This window comes from Amblyraja radiata, chromosome 12, assembly GCF_010909765.2.
Source record: "Amblyraja radiata isolate CabotCenter1 chromosome 12, sAmbRad1.1.pri, whole genome shotgun sequence".
NCBI lineage: Eukaryota > Metazoa > Chordata > Chondrichthyes > Rajiformes > Rajidae > Amblyraja > Amblyraja radiata.
Window position 1 is genome coordinate 1397583 of NC_045967.1, and position 23665 is coordinate 1421247.

Sequence of the window (23665 nt, forward strand, 5' to 3'; positions counted from 1 at the left end):
CATTCGTGAGCCTTCCTGGGCACGAATTAGATATCATGGTCCACAAAGCGACTTTACTTCATAGTGAGGAAAGATTTAAGAGGGTTCTCGGGCACTTTGAGGATAGTCCACATCTGTAACAGACTGCGGGATGAAGCTATAAAAGTGAATACAACTACAACTTGTGGAAGACATTTGGACAAATATATGGATTGGGGTTTAGAAGGCATTTGTGTCAAATGCAGGAAAACAGGACTAGCCCAGAATGCAAACTTGGAGGTGAGTTGAAGTACCTGTTTCCACGCTGTATAGTTCTGCGGCTATATATCTTCAAAAACATATTGCTGGATTTAAGCCACTTTTGAGGTTGGGAAAGTGCTACAGAAGTGTATCAGTGAAGAATACTCTAGTGTCACAGCGCCAGAGGCCCGGGTTTCGTCCTGACCTCGGGGTGCTGTCTGTGTGGAGTATGCACATTCTCCCCATGACTTTCCTCTGGGTGCACTGTTTTCCTCGCACGTGGTTTGTAAGTTAGATAGATGGCAGTGTGAGTGTCAGAAGTTGGCACCGAACGGGGAAATGCGCAGTGTAGAATTTGGGTCGGTGCAGACGGTCATGAAAGGGTTAAAGGAGGGTTTCGCACTGTTCAGCCAGGAGAAGGGGCGGGGAGAATTACATGCAAGCACTCAGGAATAACTCAAACCCCGGCTCCAATAATTGCACGGTTCCTGGACTGAATGGCTACACTATCCTGCAAACTGAAAGGTAAATTAAAAACTAGGATCTAATGCACATCTCACTGCCGAATGAAAGGAACAGTGATTTAGTACAAATATATATATATATATATATGGTTAAATATTTCACTTGTTACCTGGCAGGGAGGTTAAACAAGCAAACACGCAGAACTAAGAGAGACCCTCTCTTGATGGAAGTTTTGCACAGGTATATAAATATTATTTCTTAAAGTTACGAAATTTTATTTTTTTGTGAAGTAATTCCGAGATAGCGGCCTGGATGGACAAGCCCGGGCATGTTGGAAATGGTGAAAGTGTACGCATCCTAACTTATTCCTGATGCACTTTAGTAACTGTCCAGCAGCACAGTCTGCAGATTGTCAAGATTTAAAAAAATGGAATATACCATTAATATACCATTAATCTCTCGCTGTTTTGCATAGCCGTGTGGTTTGTTAAATTACATACATGGTTAAATTACATGGTTTAATCCCCCCCCCCTTTCACTTTTCCACGAGTGCGGTGGACAAGTCAGGACATGTCCCAAGACAGGGAGGGCAAAGCTCGTCGCTTATCTCACTGGCTTCAGGCGCTGAGATGCAATTGATGTGCCGCGTTGTGGCTGGGTGGCTTCAATATTTCTGAAAACATGGGTCGAGCCACTGGATACCGCATGGAGAAGAGTGGAGCAGGTGCTACTTGACCTAACTCCTTCCAGTAAATGTATGTAACTCCTTTCGTTCAGCCGCACATCAGCATCCTTGCACATTATTTGGCAAGTGGTGTTTTACCCAGTTTGGTCTTTAAAATGATGTGGCTTTTCCCCTCTGCTCAAGTGTTGCCAATCTGTTTTTCATTTGTATAACAGCTAGCAATTATGTAGCATCTGTAACCTGGTGAAAGGTTTGGATGGAGGCTCTTAACAGCAGCTTTGGCAGGCAAGGTTTGATGCCAAAATGCATTAAGGGTCGCTAACTGAGGTGATCAAGAGTCTGGCTGGGAAGGTGCGTATTAAAGGAAGAACCAGATGCCAAGATGGTTGGTTTAGAGGGGCAATTTCACTGATTTTAAGGCTGATGTGAATTAAGTGAGTAATTCATCCGTTTCACATCACAACAGTAACTCCATCTCTGGAGACACAAGGAATTGTAGATGATGGACAGGTGAAGTTTCGGGTTGGGACAGATTGTGGTGGGGGGTGGGGTGGGGGGGGGGGGGAAAGAGAAGGTTGGAAGAAAGGTGGGGCAGGACAAAGCCTGGTGAGTGATGGGTGGAAACAGGTGAAGTATGTTTTTGATAGATGGCTGAAAGAAGGCCTAAAGCCACATGGTGCAAGGTAGCAGTGGAGGCAAGTGCTGAGGAAGTGCACGTGGCTGTGATAGTGAGTGTGGGTCAGAACATGGGCGTAGAGCAGGAGAGTAGCAGGTATCACAGGAGGAGGAGGAGGTGGTGGTGTGGGTGGGGGGGGGGGGGGTCTCAGAACTCCCAGAACTCCCAGCAAAGAGAGGAGAGCTTTGAACTTTTGTCAACCAGCACCTGCAGTTCCTTGCAACTGCTTTTTACTGCTCCTGCAAATCCTTGTATTTGCTTCACTGCTCCACTGCAAAATCTCCTCAAGCTACGCTTACTTTGAAGTTGGCATACCTTGAGGAGATCTTGCAGTGGAGCAGTCAAGCATAGATGCAAGATATTTGCAGGTGCTGGTTGACAAACAAAAGTCACAAAGTACTGGAGTAACTCGGTGGGTCTGGCAGCACCTCTGGAGACCATTGATTGACTGCCTATCAAATCCCTCCCTTCCTCCGTCACCTGTAGTTACTCCAACTCTTTGTGACTTTTTTTCCATCTGTGGAGATCGAGTGTCCCAGTCAAACCTTACAAGGAAATGCAATGGGTGAGTGGGAGCAGTATTTCGGGATGCAGGAGCCTGCAGCCATGATCCCAAGAGAACTGTTGCTGGGACTCACAAGTACTGGCTTACTAACTGGTGATTAGCAGGAAACGTTGCTGTCCTGTGGGATGCAGGAGAGGAACCTTGCTGCTCATAACTTGGGAGGAAACCCGAAAAAAAAAAGTTGATATTTTCTTGGCTTTCTTGATTGTTATCTGGCTATCAACTAGTCAGACATTTTAGTTTGGAGATGCAAGGAACTGCAGATGCTGGAATCATACCTGGGACACAAAGTGCTGGAGTAAATCAGGTGATCTGAAGAAGGGTCCCGACCCAAAACCTTGCCTAAGCATGTCCCCCAGAGATGCTGCCTGATGCGCTGAGTTACTCCAGCGCTTTGTGTCCCATGATTTTAATTTCTTGCTCTGTCACATCAGGCAGGTAGGGTTATAATTGACCAGTCTGACAGAGGAAAGGAACATTGGTTGGAATACAATGATGCTTGTTATTAAATTGCATTAAAGACCATAATCCATGAAATAGCTAAGCCAAGAAAACACAACTGGTATCTGTGTAGAAAGTGTGCACCAAAACAAATTCAAATGATGCAATAGTTTGAAACCTCTTTTTAGACTTTTTATTTTGGCTTCATTTCTAAGTGTAGGTAATGCTAGTTAACTGAAGCTAGTTCTCAGATATTTAACACAATGGGGTTGTTTCCACTGGAGCAGACAAGAGCGTAATCAGCGTTAACATTCTTTTTGGGTACATCCAAGTCTTGATGTTTTTTGTTTTGCATTTTCAATTACTCCAGGTGTATGTTTTAATATTTAGAAAATTTCAAAAATGTTCAAATTGCATCAATTTTCAATCTCATGAAAGCTCGACAATCAAAATAGGTAATAACAATGATTGCAGGCTAAAGTGTGGTGCTTAAATTACTGGATCTGTAAATGAGAGACTTGCATTTGCAGTACAGAGACCCGAGTTGAATTCCCATCATAGCAGATGTGGAATTTTAAATTGTGTTTATAATCTGGTATTAAAAACAAACGTAGTTAATAGTAACGACAATCAGAAAACTACAAAAGTTTAGAAAGAAACACCTTTCAAGAATGGAAATTGGCCATCATTTCTTAGGCCTAAATGGGCCTGCAGACTTGTCAAAGACACTTAAAACACAAAGTAAGTAAGGACAATTAGGATTGCCAATGTTTTCTGGTCTTACCATTGATGCTCAGGAACTAAAAGATGAATAAGTTTGTACCTGACCTTAATTATTTCTTCAGCCAAATCCTCATTTTGGTTCATGTACATCGTGCTTCTAGTTCCTATCTGCCTGCCCTTTTACCCCCCTTTTTTTACCATTACTACCTCACTGGCCAATGTCCCACAGGCAAATGGAATGTATAAGACCCAGTCTGTATGAGCATTTTGAAAGTTCCATACTGCATGTTAAATGAAATGAAAATTGAGTAATCAGCATGGAAACAGGCCCTTCAGCCCAACCCGTCCATGCTGATCAAGATACCCCATCAATGCTAATTCTATTTGGCCCATATCCCACTATATCTTTTCCATCCATGTTCCTGTCCAAGTGTATCTGCCTCAACTACCTTCTCTGACAGCTCGTTTCATATACCTACCGCCCTCTGAGTGGGAAAAAAACCCATCAGGTTTGCATTAAATCCTGCCCCTCTTATCTTGTTTTTGATTCACCCACCCTGGATTAAAGACTGCGCAGTCACCCTAAATATTCCCCTCATGGTTTTATGCACCTCTATACGATTCCCCCTCAGAATCCTGTGCTCCAAAGAGTAAAGTCCTAGCCTCGCCAACCTCTCCCTATAGCTCAGGTCCTCAACTCCTGGCAACACCACCCAAAAAATCCATGCACTCTTTCCAGATTCATGCCATCATTCCTACAGCATGGGTGATCAAAACTGAACACAGTACTCCACATTTGGCCTCACCAATGTCAATAGCTGTAACCCAATATCCAAATCAGTGCTGTGACTGATGAAGGCCAATGTACCAAAGGCCTTCTTGATCGCCCTACTTGTGATACCACTTTCAGGGAACAATGTACGAGTGCTCATAGATCCCTTTGCTCTACAACACTCCCTAGGGTCCTATCATTCACTGTGAAGAATAGTCCTTCCCTGGTTTGACTTCCCAAAATCCAACACCTGGCACTTATCTGCATTAAACTCCATAAGCCATTTCTCAGCACACTGACTCAGCTGATCAAGAAATGTTTGATAACCATCTTCACTATCTAATATATCACCAACTTTAGTGGTATCTGTGAACTTGGCAATCATGCCTTATACATTCTCATCCAAACCTCTCCCATCAGGCAAGATATACAGAAGTTTGAAAATAAATACCTCCAGTATCGGGGACAATTTCTTCCCAGATATTAACAGAGAATTAAACTGTTCTCACCAACTAGAGAGTGGTCCTGACCTCCCATCTACTCATTGGAGATCTTCAAACTATCTTTAATCGGATTTTACTGGACTTTGTTTTGTGCTAAAAGTTACACCCTTTAAACTGTATCTGATCACCAACTAGAGCACAGTCCTCATAGACCATCTTTTGAGACCTCAGACTATTTATTTGCACTTTACCGGAGGTTATCTTGCACTAAATGTTATTCTCTTTATCCTGTATCTGTACACTGTGGATGTCTTGATTGTAATCATGTATGTGTAGGAAAGAACTGCAGGTGATGGCTTAAATTGAAGGTAGACACAAAATAGTGGAGTAACTCAGTGGGACAGGCAGCATTTCTGGAGAGAAGGAATGGGTGATGTTTCGGGTCAGTCTGAAGAAGAGTCTCGTCCCGAAATGTCACCCATTCCTTCTCTCCAGAGATTAGGGTTGCCAACTTTCTCACTCCCAAATAAGGGACAAAAAAAAAGTCAAAATAAGGGACAAATTCCCGATGGCAATATGTTGACCGACTCGGCTGTGGCTGGGTGAATGATAAGTGGGCCCCGGGTGCTGGACTGCACATAAAGCCCAGCTGGCAGGCCAGCTGAGGAGTTTTGGCCCAGGCCGCGTGCAAAATCTGGCACCCCGTCTAACTCATGAACCGATGATCGGCCATGAGAAGGAGGTGTGGTGGGGTCAGCGGTAAGCGAAGGTCCAAAGGTCGGACAGCTGGCCGGGCTGCCGACCAATGGGGCCACGGGAGAGGCTGCTGCACTCCATGGGCTGCACTACGTCGGGACGGGTGAGATGGGGTCGGACGCGGCGCTCTGACCCGACAGTCCCCTCAGCCCGGGTAGTAGCAGTCAAATATGGGACAAGGACGGTCCCGTATGGGACAAACCAATTTAGCCCAATATATGGGAAGTCCCAGCTAATACAGAACAGTTGGCAACCCTACCAGAGATGCTGCCTGCCCTGCTGAGTCACTCCAGCATTATGTGTCTACCTTGTAAGCATGTATAGTCTTTTCGCTGACAGGATAGCACGAACCAAAAGCTTTTCACTGTACCTCAGTACATGTGACAATAATCCAAATGCCAATATATCGTGTCCATAAGAATCCTCTCCAGTAACTTGCCTACCACAGACGTTAGGCTCACTGATCCATACTTCCTTGGGTTATCCTTGTAATCCTTAAATAGAGGCGCAACTTTAGCCATCTTCCCGTCATCCGCCACCTCACTTTTGACAATATGGAAAAATTGTGAGCAAAACAATTTTCTAGGTTGCACTTTGGGTGAAATGATTCAGCTTTTATTGGTTTCGAGCAAAATTTTCAGGTCCTCGGTATTTGTGGAGGTAAATAAGATTTTTTTAGATTGATTTAGGTGATGGCAAATTATCAATTCAATATTTTCATTGAGTACAAGGGAATGTTTTAGGAGGAATTTCCTTAAACAGCAGGTTGTTGAGGCAAGGGATTACTTCGCTACACAGGGTGGTTAAGGCTGTGTGATCCGCTTCTTAAGGGAAAATTAGATAAATATTGAAAACGGGAACAAACAGCATGGGAAAAGAGACCAAGTGTATGTTAGTTTTGGAATGCTCTAGTTCTGTGTGAGAACTGACCAATGGATTAAAGGGCTTTTCCTTAGGAAATTCTTTGCAACCCCAATGTTTGTAAACCTAAATCTGTGCCATGGGCTAAAAATAAATGATCTGAGGCTACGTTTAGTTTGGGGAATCAGTGACAAATAATTTTTAAAAAGAACAGAATGGGAAGAGCTAATTTTAGGTAAGTTGGCAGTGTTTTTTTTCTTTTCTAACCATGGTTGGCACAGTGGCTCAGCTGATAGAGCTGCTGCCACACAGCGCAAGAGACCTGGTTTCAATCCTGGCCTTGGGTGGTGCTGTCTGTGTGGAGTTTGCACGTTCCCTCCTGCACTGCAAGGACGTGCGGGTTTGTAGGTTAATTGGCCACTGTAACTTGATCCTCAGGAGTAGATGAAAAATGTGGAACCAGTGTGAGCGGGCGATTGATGGTCAGCATGGATTTAGTGGGTCGAAGGGCCTGTTTCCATGTAGTATCTCCAGACGACACCATATTTTATGTACTACATTTAATTCAATTGGCAGCCATGTTCACCTGTAACAAATCTGCACAGAAAATGTACTTGAGTTTTCCTTTTGTCATGGGATTGAGTACTGTGGGTTAAATTCTACAGTGATGAATTTCTTTAGAAACGCCCAAAACAATGAAGTTTGCTTTCAAAATGTGTAGTTTGCAAAAGTATTGTATTTCCTTGTAGCCCTTCAAACGATGCCGTCATCCATCATCCACTCTATCGCAGATGTTGTTCTCTCCATCCTCTCCCCTTCTCTGCAAATTTAACCACACTTCATTTCCTGTTCTGAAGAATGGTCTTTGAGCCGAAATGTTAATTCTATTTCTCTGTTTCCAGCATTTTCATTTATTTTTATCAGCTGCGGTTGATTGTATGATCTGTTGTCAGAGTGGCTCGGGTGGTCGTGATTTCCCCTCTGAATGATTTATCCGTTCCCTATTTCAGAGGCTTGTGCACAAAAATCAATGTGAAGTTCTGAAGGAATTTTGCCCCCCCCCCCCCCGTCAGGTGATGCAAACCTATATTCTCTGTCCTCTCTTTATCTTTCAGCAATGTTGAGTTCTTGACTAAGAACCAGAGGAGAAATCTGTCTAGGAATCAAGAACTGGAGGACATAGGTTTAAGGTGAGAGGGGAAAGGTTCAAGGGAAGCCGAAGGGCAATATATATTTACACAAAGGGTGGTGGTTATATGGAATGAGCTACCGAGCTAGTTGAGGCAGGTACTAACATGACGTTTAAAAAGCATTTGGATAGGATAGATTTAGAGGGATATATATGGGCCAAATGCAGGCAGGTGGAACTAGCTTTGATGGGGCATGTTGATCAACATTGGCAAGTTGGGCTGAAGGGCCTGTTTCCATAGAGTATGAATCTATGACTAAGTTGAACTTTCTTTTCTTGTGATCTTTTTATTCAACATTCAGGGGGGACCACATTTTACAACCCCAGCCGGTTTCTCTGTGGGAGTGAGCCTCAAATAACCTCCATGATGGATTCCCAATGCTTGCACATTAATTTGTGCTGGAGCAGGTGTTTCCAGTATATCCTGCCAGGCAAGGGCTTCCTTGCAACAATTGGAAGCTTTAACTATTTCATCTGTCCTTTTCCAAAACTAACCTCAACTGTGCAATTATACTCAGTGCAATAATAATTAACTGAATTATAACCACTACCTGAAAGGTATTCTCCCACTGGTATTCCTTTTAGTAGCCCTGATTCATTTGGAGATACTGAATGCAGAATCCCCCACTCAGTTTCTTGATCCACCCATCTTACTGCATAGAACATAGAGTGCAGGACAAACTCAGTGAGTGAGGTAGCAATGGTGGAGGGATTGGACGCTTTGGGATGTCGGGTCCCTTCTTCATACCATGTTACAATTCTCTGCCATCTATGTATTTTGCATTGGTTAATATTAATGTAATTGAAATATCCCCACTCAGATAGAGACCTGGATATGTAGTGAATGGAGGGATGTGGATCATATGCAGGCAGAGGTGATTAGTTGAACTTGGCATCATCTTTGGCATGGTCTAGTGGGCTAAAGGCCTGTTGCTGTGCTGCATTATTTTGTGTTCTGTATTACACTATGTTGTTTTATGTGGAGGGGATTTATCCACAGTTTTTCTTTTTTTCCTCCTGTTTGAAGACTTGCAGTACAGTCCCTGCAGTGTCACAGACCGTCTTTTCTTTCATCTATTCAATTCATAAAGCCTCACACTTCACTGAACGATCCTTCTGACTATCATTTCGTGCAGCAACTCTCATACTTTTGAACCAATATTGCCTTTTAATCCCCTTTTGTCTGAAAACTCTGTAATCATGCTTGTTGCTTAGCTCTTCCTTCCCCACTTGAAATCATTATTCCATGAAGATTACGAAATCTCCTTATAACTTGTCTGTCAGTGCCTTCAGCTCATCTTCCTAATACACTATTCACTTTGCACAGACTCTAGAGTTCTAGTTGGTTTGATTTGCTTCACAAAATCGCAGGGCAGCAAAGGTTCTTCCATTGAATTTATTTCCCAAATCCCTGAAGTTTCAATCAATCAATCAAGCACTTTATTCATCCCTGAGGGGCAATTTAAAGGGCGCATTACAGTAGCTTTTAAAAAAAGAAAGGGACACAATCAATGAAGAGACAAACATTCAAAGCTACTCTCTGCACCAACCGGTCGACCGCACGAGCAGTGACCCGGCAAGGATTGGGTTGTCAGCAGCGATACAATAATAAACAACACACAAAATGTAACACAAACATCCACCACAGCATTCATCACTGTGGTGGAAGGCACAACAATTTGGCCAGTCCTCCTCCGTGGACAGGACCAGAGTCCAGAGTCAGTCCAGGATCGGCTCTTCCTCACCGGAGACCGCGGCTTCAGATTGTTGTAGGCCGCAGGCCGGCGGTCAAGATTTAAAGTCCCCGCCGCAGCCAGAAGCACCGTAGACTGCAGGGCCGGCGGTCGAAGCTCCCCTCCAGGGGTGATGGTAAGTCCATGCCGGACCTGCGGTAGAAGTTGGCCGCGGGCCGGCAGTGATGGCTTCTTCTTCCCCCGGGTCCCCCACGAGGGATCCCGAGCTGTAGACGCTGCACCAGCTGGAGCTCTGCAGACCGCGGCTTCAGGCTGCGACTTCAGGCTGCCGGCTGCCCTGGGCCAGCGAAACGGAGCGCTCCCCTCCAGCGAACCCCAGCGAGGGCTCGCCCGCTCCACGCCGAGAGTCCACGCTGCGCCCGCCGCTGAAGCCCCGGGCACGTCTCCGGGAAAGGCCGCGCCGATCCTTGATGTTAGGCCACGGGGGAGGCGACCTGGAAAAAGTCGCCTCTCCATGGAGGAGGCGACCGAAGCGGTTTCCCCCTTACCCCCCCACACCACCCCCACACAAAACACACAAAAAAACATTAAATACACACTTTAAAACATACTAAAGGGTTGTTGACCCTTTCATGAGGATGAAATAGGGAAGGGGGGGGAGGAGCGCGGTTGAGTGTAATTAATTGGATTGATCTGAGAGCTGACATAGACTTGATAAGCTGAATATCATGATAACCTCACAATAAAGTTCTATATCATGTGACAATGGGAGAATAATATGAGAAGAATATTCTGCAACTGCTCAGTGATAAGTTCATAAGTTATGGGAGCAGAATTTGGCCATTTGGCCCATCAAGTCTACTCCGCCATTCAATCATGCCTGATCTATCTTTCCATCTCAATCTCATTCTCCTGCTTTCTTCTCAAATTCTTCATTATTAAAGAACCTGCCAATCTCCGCTTTAAATATACTTGGGCATATAACAAGTACTGGAGGAGCTCAGAAGGTCAGGTAGCATCTATGGAGGGATTGGACAGGTGACACTAATACCTAATGATCTCCTTGACTCTGGCAGTTTGGAGGACAAGCCATCCTGGAATCATGCTAGCTGTTGTGGAAATGCAATAGAAATGCAAACCCCTCTTTCGCAATTGCCTTCAGTAATTCAATGAAAGAATCTTCTCTTACATTTTTAAGGTAAAACATTTCATGATGAACCTGCTCTATGATCAATAATGACTAAAAATGTTTTTTGAAGATTATAGAGTGGAATCATGGTTTACACAGTACAGGTATCCAGACTTCACTTAACTATTATGATCACTGATACTAGTGCGTGTCCACGATGCTCTTGGTAGATTAATGCTTGGCTATTACTGTGTGTGTACGTATATATGTACAAAAAAGTTCAATAACCCGGTGAAGGAGGGAAATAATCCAGTCAGCATCACAATACACCAAGGCTTCAAAGTTCTCCAATTATACATGAATAAAGAAATACCTGCTTAATACCAGGACGGATAGCAATGCTTTAGTGTACTTGCTTCATTTCCAATTCCAGATAAAACAATAATTGTGCTTGATTTGCAGGTTGAAAGACATAGAGATCAGGAAGGAGAGTTGGAGATGGGTCTGCTGTTCGAACTCCTTGTTTTCCTCAGTTTGGTACGTATTTGTAGTGTGCATATATCTAGAGCAACCTTCACCAACAGTGGGTATCAAAAGGTGCGAATAATGGTCATGATGGAAGATGGTGATTCACATGGGTGCAGATCACTGGTTAACGGGTTGCAACAATCATGGACAGTTGTTCCGAGTGATGAAAGAATGGGTCGACTGGGCTTATATTCACTGGATTTTCGAAGGATGAGAGGATATCTTATAAAAACATATAACATTTTTAAGGGATTGGACAGGCTAGATGCAGGAAAAATGTTCATGATGCTGGAAAAGTCCAGAACCAGGAGATCACAGTTTAAGAATAAGGGGGAGGCCATTTAGGACTGAGCTGAGAAACAACGTTCTCACCCAGAGAGTTGTGAATCTGTGGAACTCTCTGCCACAGAAGGCAGTGGAGGCCAATTCACTGTACGTTTTCAAGAGAGAGTTATATTTAGCGTTTTAGGGCTAACGGAATCAAGGGATATGGGGGGGGGGGGGAAAGCCAGAACGGGGTGCTGATTTTGGATCATCAGCCATGATTATAGTGAATGGTGGTGCTGGCACGAATGGCTGAATGGCCTACCCCAGCAACTATTTTCTATGATTCCATTAGTAAGTTTCAAAACCATGTCCACTCTGCAAGTTGATGGGATTCTGCAATGCATCAGATGACTAATACATATTTCACTGGCATTGTCCTTCAATATGACAGTGGCTAATCATCTGCACAGTCTCTGGCACCCCTTCAACTTGTATGGTATGGAGTTTGCATTTGACTGGGAGCTTGCTGTTTATTGTCAGATGGACCAAGATTCCTCTAAGTTGCAGATGGTGGAAAAACTGTGCAAATTGGAATAGAAAGGGATCTTGGTCATGTTCCAAAATGATTGACCAAATCCATTGGTTATGGTCCCAAAAACATACAGTCCAGGATAGAATGAAATGTGATTAAGTGGGGAGAATGATTGGTTTGAAAAAAAAGCTGAGAGCATTATCAGTTTCCCAAATTGGATTTATTTGCAGACTTGGCAAATAAATTTGACAGTTCAGCAAACTATCTGTAATTAATCCCCATGCACTGGGACTCAAGACTACCAGACCATGAATACGTACATGGCATTGTATGCTCGACACCAAGTTAGAAAGTCAGCCCTGAAGATGGGTGGCACAGCGGTAGAGTTGTTGCCTTACAATGCCATGGGCCCAGGTTTGATCCTAACGATATAATATAACCATATAACAATTACAGCACGGAAACAGGCCATCTCGGCCCTACAAGTCCGTGCCGAACAATGAGGGCTGTCTGTGTGGAGTTTGTGCATTCTCCTTGTGACAGCATTGGTTTTCTTTCAGGTATCCTACATTCCAAAGACTTGCAGGTTTCTAGGTAAATTAGCTTCTGTAAAATTGTCCCTAGTGTGTAGGATAGAATTAGTGGACGGGTGATCATTGGTCGGTATGGACTCGGAAAGCCAAAGGGCCTGTTTTCACATTGTATCTCTTTAACTAAACTAAAAGATCTTTCCGTCCTCATTGAGAAAATTACTTGAGTAAAGGTGTCTCCAGACTCAAGCTGATATCCTTTTCAACAAAGAGACCACATATTGGGAAATTACTCAGTAGGTTCCAGAGCCCAATACATAGCTGAAATGGAACGTACGTACATTTATGCAGCTCATTGTTGTCTATCTGGGATTCAGATCTAATCAATGACCTCTCCTATAGGGAAAGGTCAGTTCCATGCTGCCCACGGTTGGACGTGACCAGCTCGTCAGTCTACCTTGTGAATGTTCACCTGCAGTTGGGAATAGACCTCTTCCCCCTGCTGATTGATAGCCATTTGGCGTAATAGGTGAGGGTTAAGAGGGAAAGTGACACAGGTGGTAGAGCTGCTGCCTCACAGCGCCAGAGATGCGAGCTCCATCCTGACCTTGGGTACTGTCTGTGTGGAGTTTGCATATTCTCTCTGTGGTCAGATGGGTTTCCTCTGGATGCTCTGGTTTCCTCCCACATCCCAAAGATGTGCTGGTTTGTAGGTTAATTGGCCATGGAAAAATTGCCCCCAGGGGGTGGTTGAGAAAAAACGGGTGATCAATGGTCGATGTAGACTGGGTGTGCCGCAAGTCCTGTCTCCATGCTGTATCTCTAAAATTAAAACTAAGGTGTTGTCCTTTGGGTCATACTGAGTGGATAGACCATAGAATAGCACAGGTAGGCGCAAAATGCCAGAGTAACAGCGGGACAGGCGGCATCTGTGGAGAGAAGGTGACGTTTCGGGTCGAGTCCCTTCTTCAGACTCAATGGCACAGCATAGAGCATGCCCTCCAGCCCACAACATCCAGGCTGAACTAGATGCTAACTTAAACTAATCTCTGCCTGCATGTGATCCACATCTCTCCAGTTGCTACACATCCATGTGCCTACTACATCTCAAAGCTATGTAAGAAAAAGTACCAAACATCTCAAAGTGTTACAGTGACACGGGCCTTGCTACTCCCCAACCATGCGACCTACACTAGTCCCACCTGCCTCTATAACTATAACCACTAGGTTGTTATTATGTTAAGAGGCAAAAGTACACGCTACATCTCATAGAGTGTTACAGTGTGGAAACAGGCCCTTCAGCCCAACTTGCCCACACCAGCCAACCTGTCCCACCTACACTAGTCCCACCTGCCTACATTTGGCCCATTTCTCTCTAAGCCGGTCCTATCTATGTACCTGTCTAAATGTTTCTTAAACTTTGCGATAGTACCTGCCTCAACTGCCTCCTCTGGCAGCTTGTTCTGTACACCTGCATAGAAAAATTACCCCTCTGGTTCCTATCAAATCTTTTCCCCCTCACCTTAAACCTATGGTTTTCGATTTTACACTACATTGGGCGAGACACTCTGTGTCTGTGCATCTATTCGATCTATTCCTCTCATGATTTTGTGCTACATCTCTGTAAGATCACCCCTCATCCTCCTGTGCTCCAAGGAATGGAGTCCGAGACCTCTCAACCTCTCCCTACAGTTCAGTCCAGGCAACATCGTCGTAAGTCTTCACTGCACCCTTTCCATCTTGCCAACATTTTTCCTATAACATGGTGCCCAGAACTGAACACAATACTCTAAATATGGCCTCACCAATGTCTCATACAACTGCAACATGACCTCCCACCTTCTACACTCAAAGCCTTTTTGACCACCGTATCTACCTGTGATGCCTCTTTCAAGGAACTAGACATGTATTCCTAGATTCCTGTGTTCTACAACACTTCTCAGAGCCCTACCATTCACTGTGTAGATTCTGCCCACGTTAGACTTCCCAAACTACAACACTGTATTAGATTCCAACAACCATTCCTCGTCCCACCTGTCCAACCGATCAAGATCCGGTTGCAATCTTCACTAACTACAATACTGCCCACCATACCATTCCTTTAAACTTTGCAACTCTCACCTTAGAGTTATATCCTAGACACTTTCTCCATGGGGAAATGCTTCTGACTGTATACCCTATCTATGCCTCTCATCATTTTATATACTTCTATCCCGTCTCTCCTCTACATTTAACATTCCATCGGAAAAATATATATATTTGTCCAACCTCTCCATGAGGTAGGTAACATGCCCTGGTCCAGGCAGCATTCTGGTAAACCTCCACTGCACCCTCTCCAAAGCATCCATATCCTTCGTGTAATGGGGCAACCAGAGCTGCACGCTATGGATTGTAAATGCTGTGTGGTCAGCTTTCTCAACCCTTGAGTAAGTGATTTTCGAGTGCTCCTCAACTCGGGAAACACAGTTTGTCATATTCCTCTATTACATAGAAACATAGAAAATAGGTGCAGGAGGAGGCCCTTTGAACCTGCACCGCCAATCATTGTGATCATGGCTGATCATCCACAATCAGTAACCCGTGCCTGCCTTCTCCCCCTATCCCTTGATTCCGCTAGCCCCGAGAGCTCTATCTAACTCTACTGTGGCAGAGAATTCCACAAATTCACAACTCTCTGGGTGAAAACGTTTTTTCTCATCTCAGTTTTAAATGGCCTCCCCTTTATTCTTAGTCTGGTCCCTGGTTCTGGACTCCCCAATCATTGGGAACATTTTTCATGCATCTAGCTTGTCCAGTCCTTTTATAATTTTATACGTTTCTATAAGATCTCTCATCCTTCTAAATTCCAGTGAATACAAGCCCACTCTTTCCAATCTTTCCTCATATGACAGTCCCGCCATCCCAGGGATCAATCTCGTGAACCTACGCTGCACTGCCTCAATCACAAGGATGTCCTTCCTCAAATTAGGAGACTCAAACTGCACACAATACTCTTGGATGTGGTCTCACCAGGAGAACTGTTAGATTCTAACAGAATCTAACAGTTTTACACCCCACATACTATTGAGTCTCATAGGAAGGTTGAATGATTGGTCCATGTGGTGAAATGGTTATGGTAACTGATGCTCTACAATACTGCACTATATTCTGCACTCTGTATCTTCCCCTTTACTTAATCTTTTGTGCTTGAGCTTCACTTTTTTGTATTTATGTTTACTATTATCAGATTGGATAGCTTTCAAAACAAAGCTTTTCATTGTACCCTGGTACATGTGACTATAATAAGCCCAAAGATAGCACCAGTGCCACCCGAGCTGAGAATATCAAGTGCAAAAGTGGCTCAATGGGTCAAGCAGCATCTCTAGAGGACATGGATCGGCAATGTTTTGGATATCCTTGTCCTCAAGAGATGCTGCCTGACCCGCTGAGTTAGATTAGCACTTTGTGTTGTCCAGATTCCAGCATCTTCAGTTTCTTGTATCTCTTGGTCGGGAATGGCATTCCAAGTATTCCCCAGCCATGTTACACCCAGGCCTCATTTTATTCTACCTGTACTATATCCTACTAGTGATAAGGTTTAGCAATGGAACACATTCCACAAAGTTTAAATGTAGACAAGGACTGGCTCCAGCATCTGTGACAAGTGTGCTGGATGACCCCAAAGAGCCAGGATTTAAAATGGGGAGAACAGATGGGTTGTAAACTCACAATCCCAGGAGTGAAATCAGACTGTAAGCACTAAAAGAGAAGATGTTCCATAAAGCATAAAACCGTGAAGAGAGCAAAAGATGGGATACTGAGTGCCAATTCTTCTTAGTAAATCATCAGTAAGGTTTGCTCAAAAAGGTTTACAGTGGTGTAAAACACAAATAACCTTGAACAACTGCCCAGTAACAGCTGGAGCCAGACTTTGTCTACATTTAAACGGTGTGGATTGTATCCCATTGCTAAGTCATAGCACTAGTAGGATATAGTGCAGGTAAAACAGATGTGGCCTGGGTGTAAATTGGCTGGGAATACCTAAAAACGCACACCTCCAGATTTATGAACAGTTTCTTCTCGGCTGTTATCAGGTAACTGATCCATCCTACCACAACTAGAGAGCAGTCCTAAACTACTATCTACCTCATTGAAGACCCTCTGAGCATTTTTCATCGGACTTTACTGGACTTTATCTTGCACTAAACATCATTCAAGTTTTTCCCCTTATCATGTATCTGTACACAGTGGGTGGCTTGATTGTAATCAGGTATTGTCTTTCCACTGACTGGTTAGCACACAACAAAAGCTTTTCACTGTGTCTCGGTACACGTGCCAATAAACTAAACTAAAACTAAAAACTAACATTAGTATTTGCAGATGCAGTGCCAGTCGGTCCATGAGCTGAATGATCACCCTTCCAGCCCACTACAATACAGTCAATAGCATGAACTAGTCTTTGTAGAACAATACTGCAGTGTCTGTAAGCCTATTCATGTTGTTGCTTGCAAAGACAAATAACAAAGGGAGAGCTAGCAACGGAACATTCTTCATTGACGGTAGTAACTCTCAACCAAGCAGCAGTGTCTAATACAACAATGTATCATGCCAAACACAACACAAAAAGCTGGAGTAACTCAGTGGATCAGGCAGTATCTCTGGAGTAAAGGAATAGGTGATGTTGCGGGTCAAGACCCTTCTTCAGACTGAGAGTCAGGGGAGAGGGAACCGAGAGATATGAAAAGGTACATACGTAGAACAAATTAATGACATGCAAAAAGACGGATGAAAGCCAGCAACCGTGATCAAGGAAAGGTGGAGCCCACAGTGGTCTATTGTTGGCTGTAGGAAAGGTGATAGCGGGTAATACAAACAGTGGAACTCAGCAGGACGACAGTGAAACAAGTACAACGGCTAGGTGGAGGAGGGACGGAGAGAGAGGGGAATGCAAGGGTTACTTGTGGCTAGAGAATTCAATATTTATACCGCTGGCCAAACTAAATATGAGGTGCTGTTCCTCCAATTTGTATTTGGCCTCATTCCTGACAGTGGAGAGGCCCAGGACAGAAAGATCCATGTGGGAATGGGGGGAGTTAAAGTGTTTGGCAACTGGGAGATTTGCGGTGGCCAAGGTACAGGCTAGTACATGCTCTTCAAAGTACCCCATATACCCTTCACTGCATCCATTATCGAAGGAAACAAATCCACTCAAACCATGAATAATTTCAACCAGTATAAATATTTAACATGTGCAACATCTCATGTATACACAGTTGAAATGGTTTTCTTCCAAGATTTACTCAACCGCAATGGTGGACGAGCTATCCCCCGCATTCACTATGGAAGCTTTCAATTCTGGGACATCACCTCCTCTTGTAGGCTGTGATCTACTCAGTGAGAGTTCCCCAGTGCCTCCCAACCAGCAATGACTGTATGTCAGAACCAATGGTACACAGTAAATAGACACAAAAAGCTGGAGTAACTCAGCAGGTCAGGCAGAATATCTGGAGAAAAGGAATAGGTGACGTTTTGGGTCGAGACCCTTCTTCAGTAAATTCTGTTCTTCCAGAACATGTTCTTGATTACCATCTTCATGAGAATCGGGTACACAAGTTGGGAGGGCATGTTGTTGTTGTACAAGACATTGGTGAGGCCACATGTAGAGTATTGTTCAATCTTGGTCGCCCTGTTATGGGAAAGATGGTGTTAAGCTGGAAGGGGTGCAGAGAAGATTTACGAGGATGTTGCCAGGAGTCTAGGGCCTGAGCTATAGGGAGTGGTTGAGCAGACTGGGACTTTATTCCTTGGAGTGCAGGAGGATGATGGGTGATCTTATAGCGTTGTATAAGATCACAAGAGGAATATATTGGGTAAATGCACAATCTTTTTCCCAGAGTAGGGAAATCAAGAACCAGAGGATATATGTTTAAGGTGAGGGGGGGAGGGGGGGGAAAGATTTAATAGGAATCCGAGGGGCAACTTTTTTACACAAAGGGGGATGGGCATATGGAACAAGCTGCCAGAGGAATCGTTGAGGCAAGTACCACAATGTCATTAAAAATATATATTTGGATAGGTACATAGATATGATAGGTTTAAAGAGATATGGGTCAAACACATGCAGGTGAGACTAGCGTAGATGGGGCATGCTAGTCAATGCGGGCAAGTTGGGCCAAAGAGCCTGTATCTGTGCGGTATGACTCTTAAGTTAAATGGTCCACATAAATCTTTTTGCTTCTGTTGTCCCAACTCATAATGTAGTTCCCAGCTCCCGGTTCTTCTACTATAGCTCCACGCTGTCATGTTGATGGTGCTGCATACTGAGGTGATGACAGCACACTCACAGTGTCTCCCCATCATCGCCATTTTTCCCAACCCGGTAACCTGAGCCACCTCTTCTGGCTTCTTTTCCTTCTCCAATCCTTCTGTATTGGACCAAACCAAGCACTGCCTACCCACAGGCATCAACCCAGCTGTCCTTCAGTAGGGGCAAATTGTGCAGTGAAGTTTGATCTTGTACATTAACAATGCCACAGACAATCTGGACCCCTTTAGGTGTAGGTTTATTATTGTCATGTGTTCCGAGGTACAATGGAAAGCCTTGCTTTGCCTGCTATCCAAACGGATCAGCTGTGCTACTGTTGCCGCCAGTAAATCTGGTCCTGGGCCCAATCTAAGCAAAGGAATGCCTCGTGTTAGTTTAGTGCCCCACACAATCGTTAGGTTTAGGTTTATTACTTTTTTTGTGTACAGTCTTGGGTAGAGCAGTTCCCAAAACAAGCTCTGATACAACCTGTCAGTATGCCTACTATGGTGCATCTGAAGAAGCTTGCAAGAGTCGGTGAAGACATGCCGATTTTCCTCTGTCTCCCAAGGAAGAAGAGGTGTTGGTCGGCCTTCCCGGCTGTTGCATCATTGTGGTTTGTCCACGACAGATTGTTAATATTAATGCTGAGGAACTTGAAACTTTTAACCATTTTCACTTCAGCACCATTGATGCTGACCGGGTCATGTACTCCACCATGCTTGAAGTCGATAACTAGTTCCTTCATCTTGCTAATATTGATGGAGTGGTTATTGACCTGACACTGTGTTATTAGTTCTCTCTCTCTCTCTCTCTCCCCCTGTAGTCTGTCTTGTCATTGTTCGTGATCTGGTCCACTACAGTGGTGTAGTTTGCAAACTTGTAGATTGAGTCAGAGCCAAATTGGGCCCTATAGTTGTGAATGTAAAAGGAGTATAGAAGGGGACTGAGAACACATCCTTGTGGGGACATTGGGAATTATTGTGGAGGAGGTGTTATCACCTATCCTCGCTGACTGTGTTCTTTGGGTCAGAAAGTTGACGATCCAGTGGCTGAGGGACGTGCTGGTTCCTATGTCCAGGAGTTTGGAGATGAGTTTGGATGCGATTATGCAAGATAACCCTGGAGCATGATGACTCTCTGTGTGGTCTTCCCAAAGAAGAATCTGCTAAAATGTTAGCTCCAGCATATTGCTCATTTATTTTTCATGCCCAGGATGGTGATTATTGCAACCTAGCTCGAATTGAGTTGGGAGTGATGGGCAGTAGATCCCTAAATGTATATGCTTAAGAGTTTGGTCACAATCATTCTAAATGTATAATGTGTTGGCTATGCATTGAACCGGTGAATCACAAAATCCATGCCTGAAACAACTTCTCCCATGTGTTGAGGTCAGGTATTACAGAGGAGACTGAATATGTATCTGCTGAATGAAAGTACAAAAAAATCTGTGACCCATGACTCTCAAAATGTAAACTGACATTTACAAAGGAAGGAACAAGCACAATTTTATTGATCCTTTCGATGACATGGGAGAGGACTTCAATATATTGTCCATCTCTGGTCATCTCTGAACTGAGGAGGCTGATTAAGAGTTACGCACATTGGTGGGACTGGATCACGGGTCTGGCTGCGGAAGGGCAGCAGATATCCTTTCCTGAAGGACATCAGTGAGCTAGATGGATTTTAATGCCAACCCCAGAGGTCCATGCTTTGCAATACATGCATTCCCCACCTCGCATAATAGGTGACTTGCGCAAAGGTGCACATGTGTAGGGCAAGTAGTTTAGTTTAGAGATAGAGCGCGTAAACGGGCACTTCGGCCTGCTGAGTCCGCACTGACCAGTGATCCTTGCACTGTCCTACACACACTAGGGACAATTTACATTTATACCAGGCCAATTGACCTACAAACCTGTACCTTTGGAGTGTGGGAGGAAACTTCAGATCTTGGAGAAAACCCACGTAGGTCACGGGGAGAACGAACAGACAAGCACCTGTAGTCAGGATCGAACCCGGTTCTCTGGTGGTGTGAGGCAGTAGCTCTACCGCTACGCCACTGTGCCGCCCTAATTCTTTAAGCTCACTGCTTTATTTTCGAGTTATACATCCCAGTAGTCTCGACAACTGTACGCTACTGCGTATGCAGCCGTTTCCAAAGACCAGTCAGCTGTTCGTGTGCGTTTCCACGTCAAAGCTCCCACATGGTCTGCACACTTCACTACTTGAATTGAATTCCCTCAGTTACAATTGGTGGAACACGCAGTCCTTTATCTGGATCGATGGTCTAGAACTTGGCCGGTAGTCCATGAGCTATGCCTCTGTGTTATAAATGGAGCTGTCATCACTGGTCTTGACCTGCGATTGAATATGGCAGGATTGGGGCAGGGGGCTGTTGTTTTGTGATGACAGAGACACATCGACATCTGGTTGTCATTTTGATCTTCCCGGTGCACAGAGTTCCTGTTAAGCACATAAATTTAAAATTGGATCATGAGTTTCATTAAATTCTCAACCTTGCCAAAATATCCTATTGGAGCTGGAAATGTATGCATCATGCTAGGTGCAGGCCTGAATTGTTAGATTTCCCCAAATTGATCGATAGGACAGCTATATTTGAGTCCGTCCAGAATATTTAGTTAGACTTTTACTTAAGAAACTTTATTCCATTGAGGTCTTGTCGGTATTGCTTATATTTTCCGCACAGTATCAAAACTGCCAGTATTTCTCTATATTTCTCTAATTGGAGCTGTCATCATCTCAAAGAATTGTTTCAATTTTTTTATATATAGTTCCGGTGAAAATTTTTATAACAACATTAAAAAAAAAAACCAAAGAAACAATCAGACTCTTGCCTCAGGAGTACTGACTGTGTGCTGAGGAAGTACCTATACAACTGTAGAAAGTCATGCATCCATAATTTATCTTTTCTGACTTCTCCTTCAGCGACTCGATATCTTTGCCATCGCGAGGGATTGTCGGGAGAATGAGTTTCTGGATGCCGACGGAAACTGCAAGTTCTGCAAAGAGTGTGGACCTGGACTGGAACTGACTAAGGTATGCAACTGTGGAGGGTGCCAGCAATCAGTCCACTCTGCAAGGGACACAAAAAACACTGCAGAAACTGGAAGTCTAAAACAAAGGACAGAAAATGCCAGAAATGCTCACAGGGTCAGACAGCAAGTGGAGCGAGATAAACAGTGGAAAATTCAGGTCAACTATTTCAAATGTTTGCTGTTATCAATTCTAGTCAAAGGTCATTAGCTCGAACTGTTAACTATTTCTGTCTCTGAAGCCTGAATGATGGATACTGAGAGAATCCCTTGGAGGTCATCTTCTGTCTTTTAGTGCTTTGAGCTGAAGAATTCTAAAGTTTTTCTAAGAGCATATAATATAAATTGGTGACACAAGCAACTTCAGATGCTGGTTTAGAAAAGAAAATGACACAAAGTGATGGTGTAACTCAGTGGGTCAGATGACATCATGTTCTCTGACCTAATATAAACTGGTGCCTTGGCAGAATATCCTTGCAGTGGCTAGAGGTTTGCCTATGTTATGGAGGTGCTGCAATAAGAATTTCCTTGGTGTGTTTTGGTGCGTGGCCATATTATAACTCATCTATAAACAAAATGAGAGAAAACTTTTTCACACAAAGGGTGATGAGTGTATGGAACGAGCTGCCAGAGGAGGTAGTTGAGGCTGGGACTTTCCCCTCGTTTAAGAAACTGTTAAACAGGTACATGGATAGGACGGGTTTGGAGCAATATCGGCAAACGCAGGCAGGTTTGACTAGTGTAGCTGGGACATGTTGGCTGGTGTGGGCAAGTTTGGCCAAGGGTTTCCACTCTATGACTGTACATGAAGTGAAACTTGCTTCTCTCCCCCATCAATAGACAATAGGTGCACGAGTAGGCCATTCTGCCCTTCGAGCCAGCACCGCCATTCAATGTGATCATGGCTGATCATCCCCAATCAGTACCCCGTTCCTGCCTTTACCCCGTATCCCCTGACTCCGCTATCTTTAGGAGCCCTATCCAGCTCTCTCTTGAAAGCATCCAGGGAACCTGCCTCCACCGCCCTCTGAGGCAGAGAATTCCACACACTCAACAACTCTCTGTGAGAAAAAGTGTTTCCTCGTCTCCGTTCTAAATGGCTTACCCCTTATTCTTAAACTGTGGCCCCTGGTTCTGGACTCCCCCAACATCGGGAACATATTTCCTGCCTCCAGCGTGTCCAAACCCTTAACAATCTTATATATTTCAATAAGATATCCTCTCATCCTTCTAAACTCCAGAGTGTACAAGCCCAGCTGCTCCATTCTCTCAGCATATGACAGTCCCGCCATCCCGGGAATTAACCTTGTAAACCTACATTGCACTCCCTCAATAGCAAGAATGTTCTTCCTCAAATTAGGGGACCAAAACTGCACACAATACTCCAGGTGTGGTCTCACTAGGGCTCTGTACAACTGCAGAAGGACCTCTTTACTCCTATACTCAACTCCTCTTGTTATAAAGGCCAACAAGCTATTCGCTTTCTACACTTCCTGCTGTACCTCCATGTCCCCTCCATGTACTGGTGTTGCTGACTTTGCAACCATTGAACCTGGTGTGTGTGTGCTGGGTTTGAAGGAAATGTGTGCTTCGCAGTTGAAAATTGGGGCACAGATTGGGGCACAGCACTTGGCTGCGGAAAAGGTTAAAATATCTTCAACTGCACATATGTTTACTTGTGTCGCAAACTCACTCACGGCTGAGGAGGTAAATACCGGCAACTAATATAAATTGTTGACACAAAGAACTGCAGGTGCTAGTTTAGTGCTGGAGTAGTTTAGCGGGTCAGGCAGCATCAATATGAACTGGTGCATTAGCTTAGAATCTCCTTGAAGCGGCTCGGTGCTTGCTGTG

At 44.3% G+C, this 23665-nt stretch overlaps 1 protein-coding gene across 3 annotated transcripts in view; it reads left to right on the top strand.

Annotated features, from left to right (window-relative positions):
• Positions 1 to 642: 642 nt before the first annotated feature.
• The window catches only part of LOC116978854 (tumor necrosis factor receptor superfamily member 27-like), an 86216-nt gene continuing 63193 nt past the window's right edge, over positions 643 to 23665 (top strand). For 2 of the 3 annotated variants that reach the window (XM_033030097.1, XM_033030100.1), the window contains exons 1-3: positions 643 to 744; positions 11081 to 11155; positions 21705 to 21815. In XM_033030097.1, the coding sequence (XP_032885988.1) occupies positions 11117 to 11155; positions 21705 to 21815 (150 nt within the window). In that variant the 5' untranslated portion in view covers positions 643 to 744; positions 11081 to 11116. Of the gene's footprint in view, positions 745 to 1297; positions 1440 to 11080; positions 11156 to 21704; positions 21816 to 23665 lie in introns of those variants that run through there. The other variant, XM_033030099.1, reaches the window with a different exon arrangement.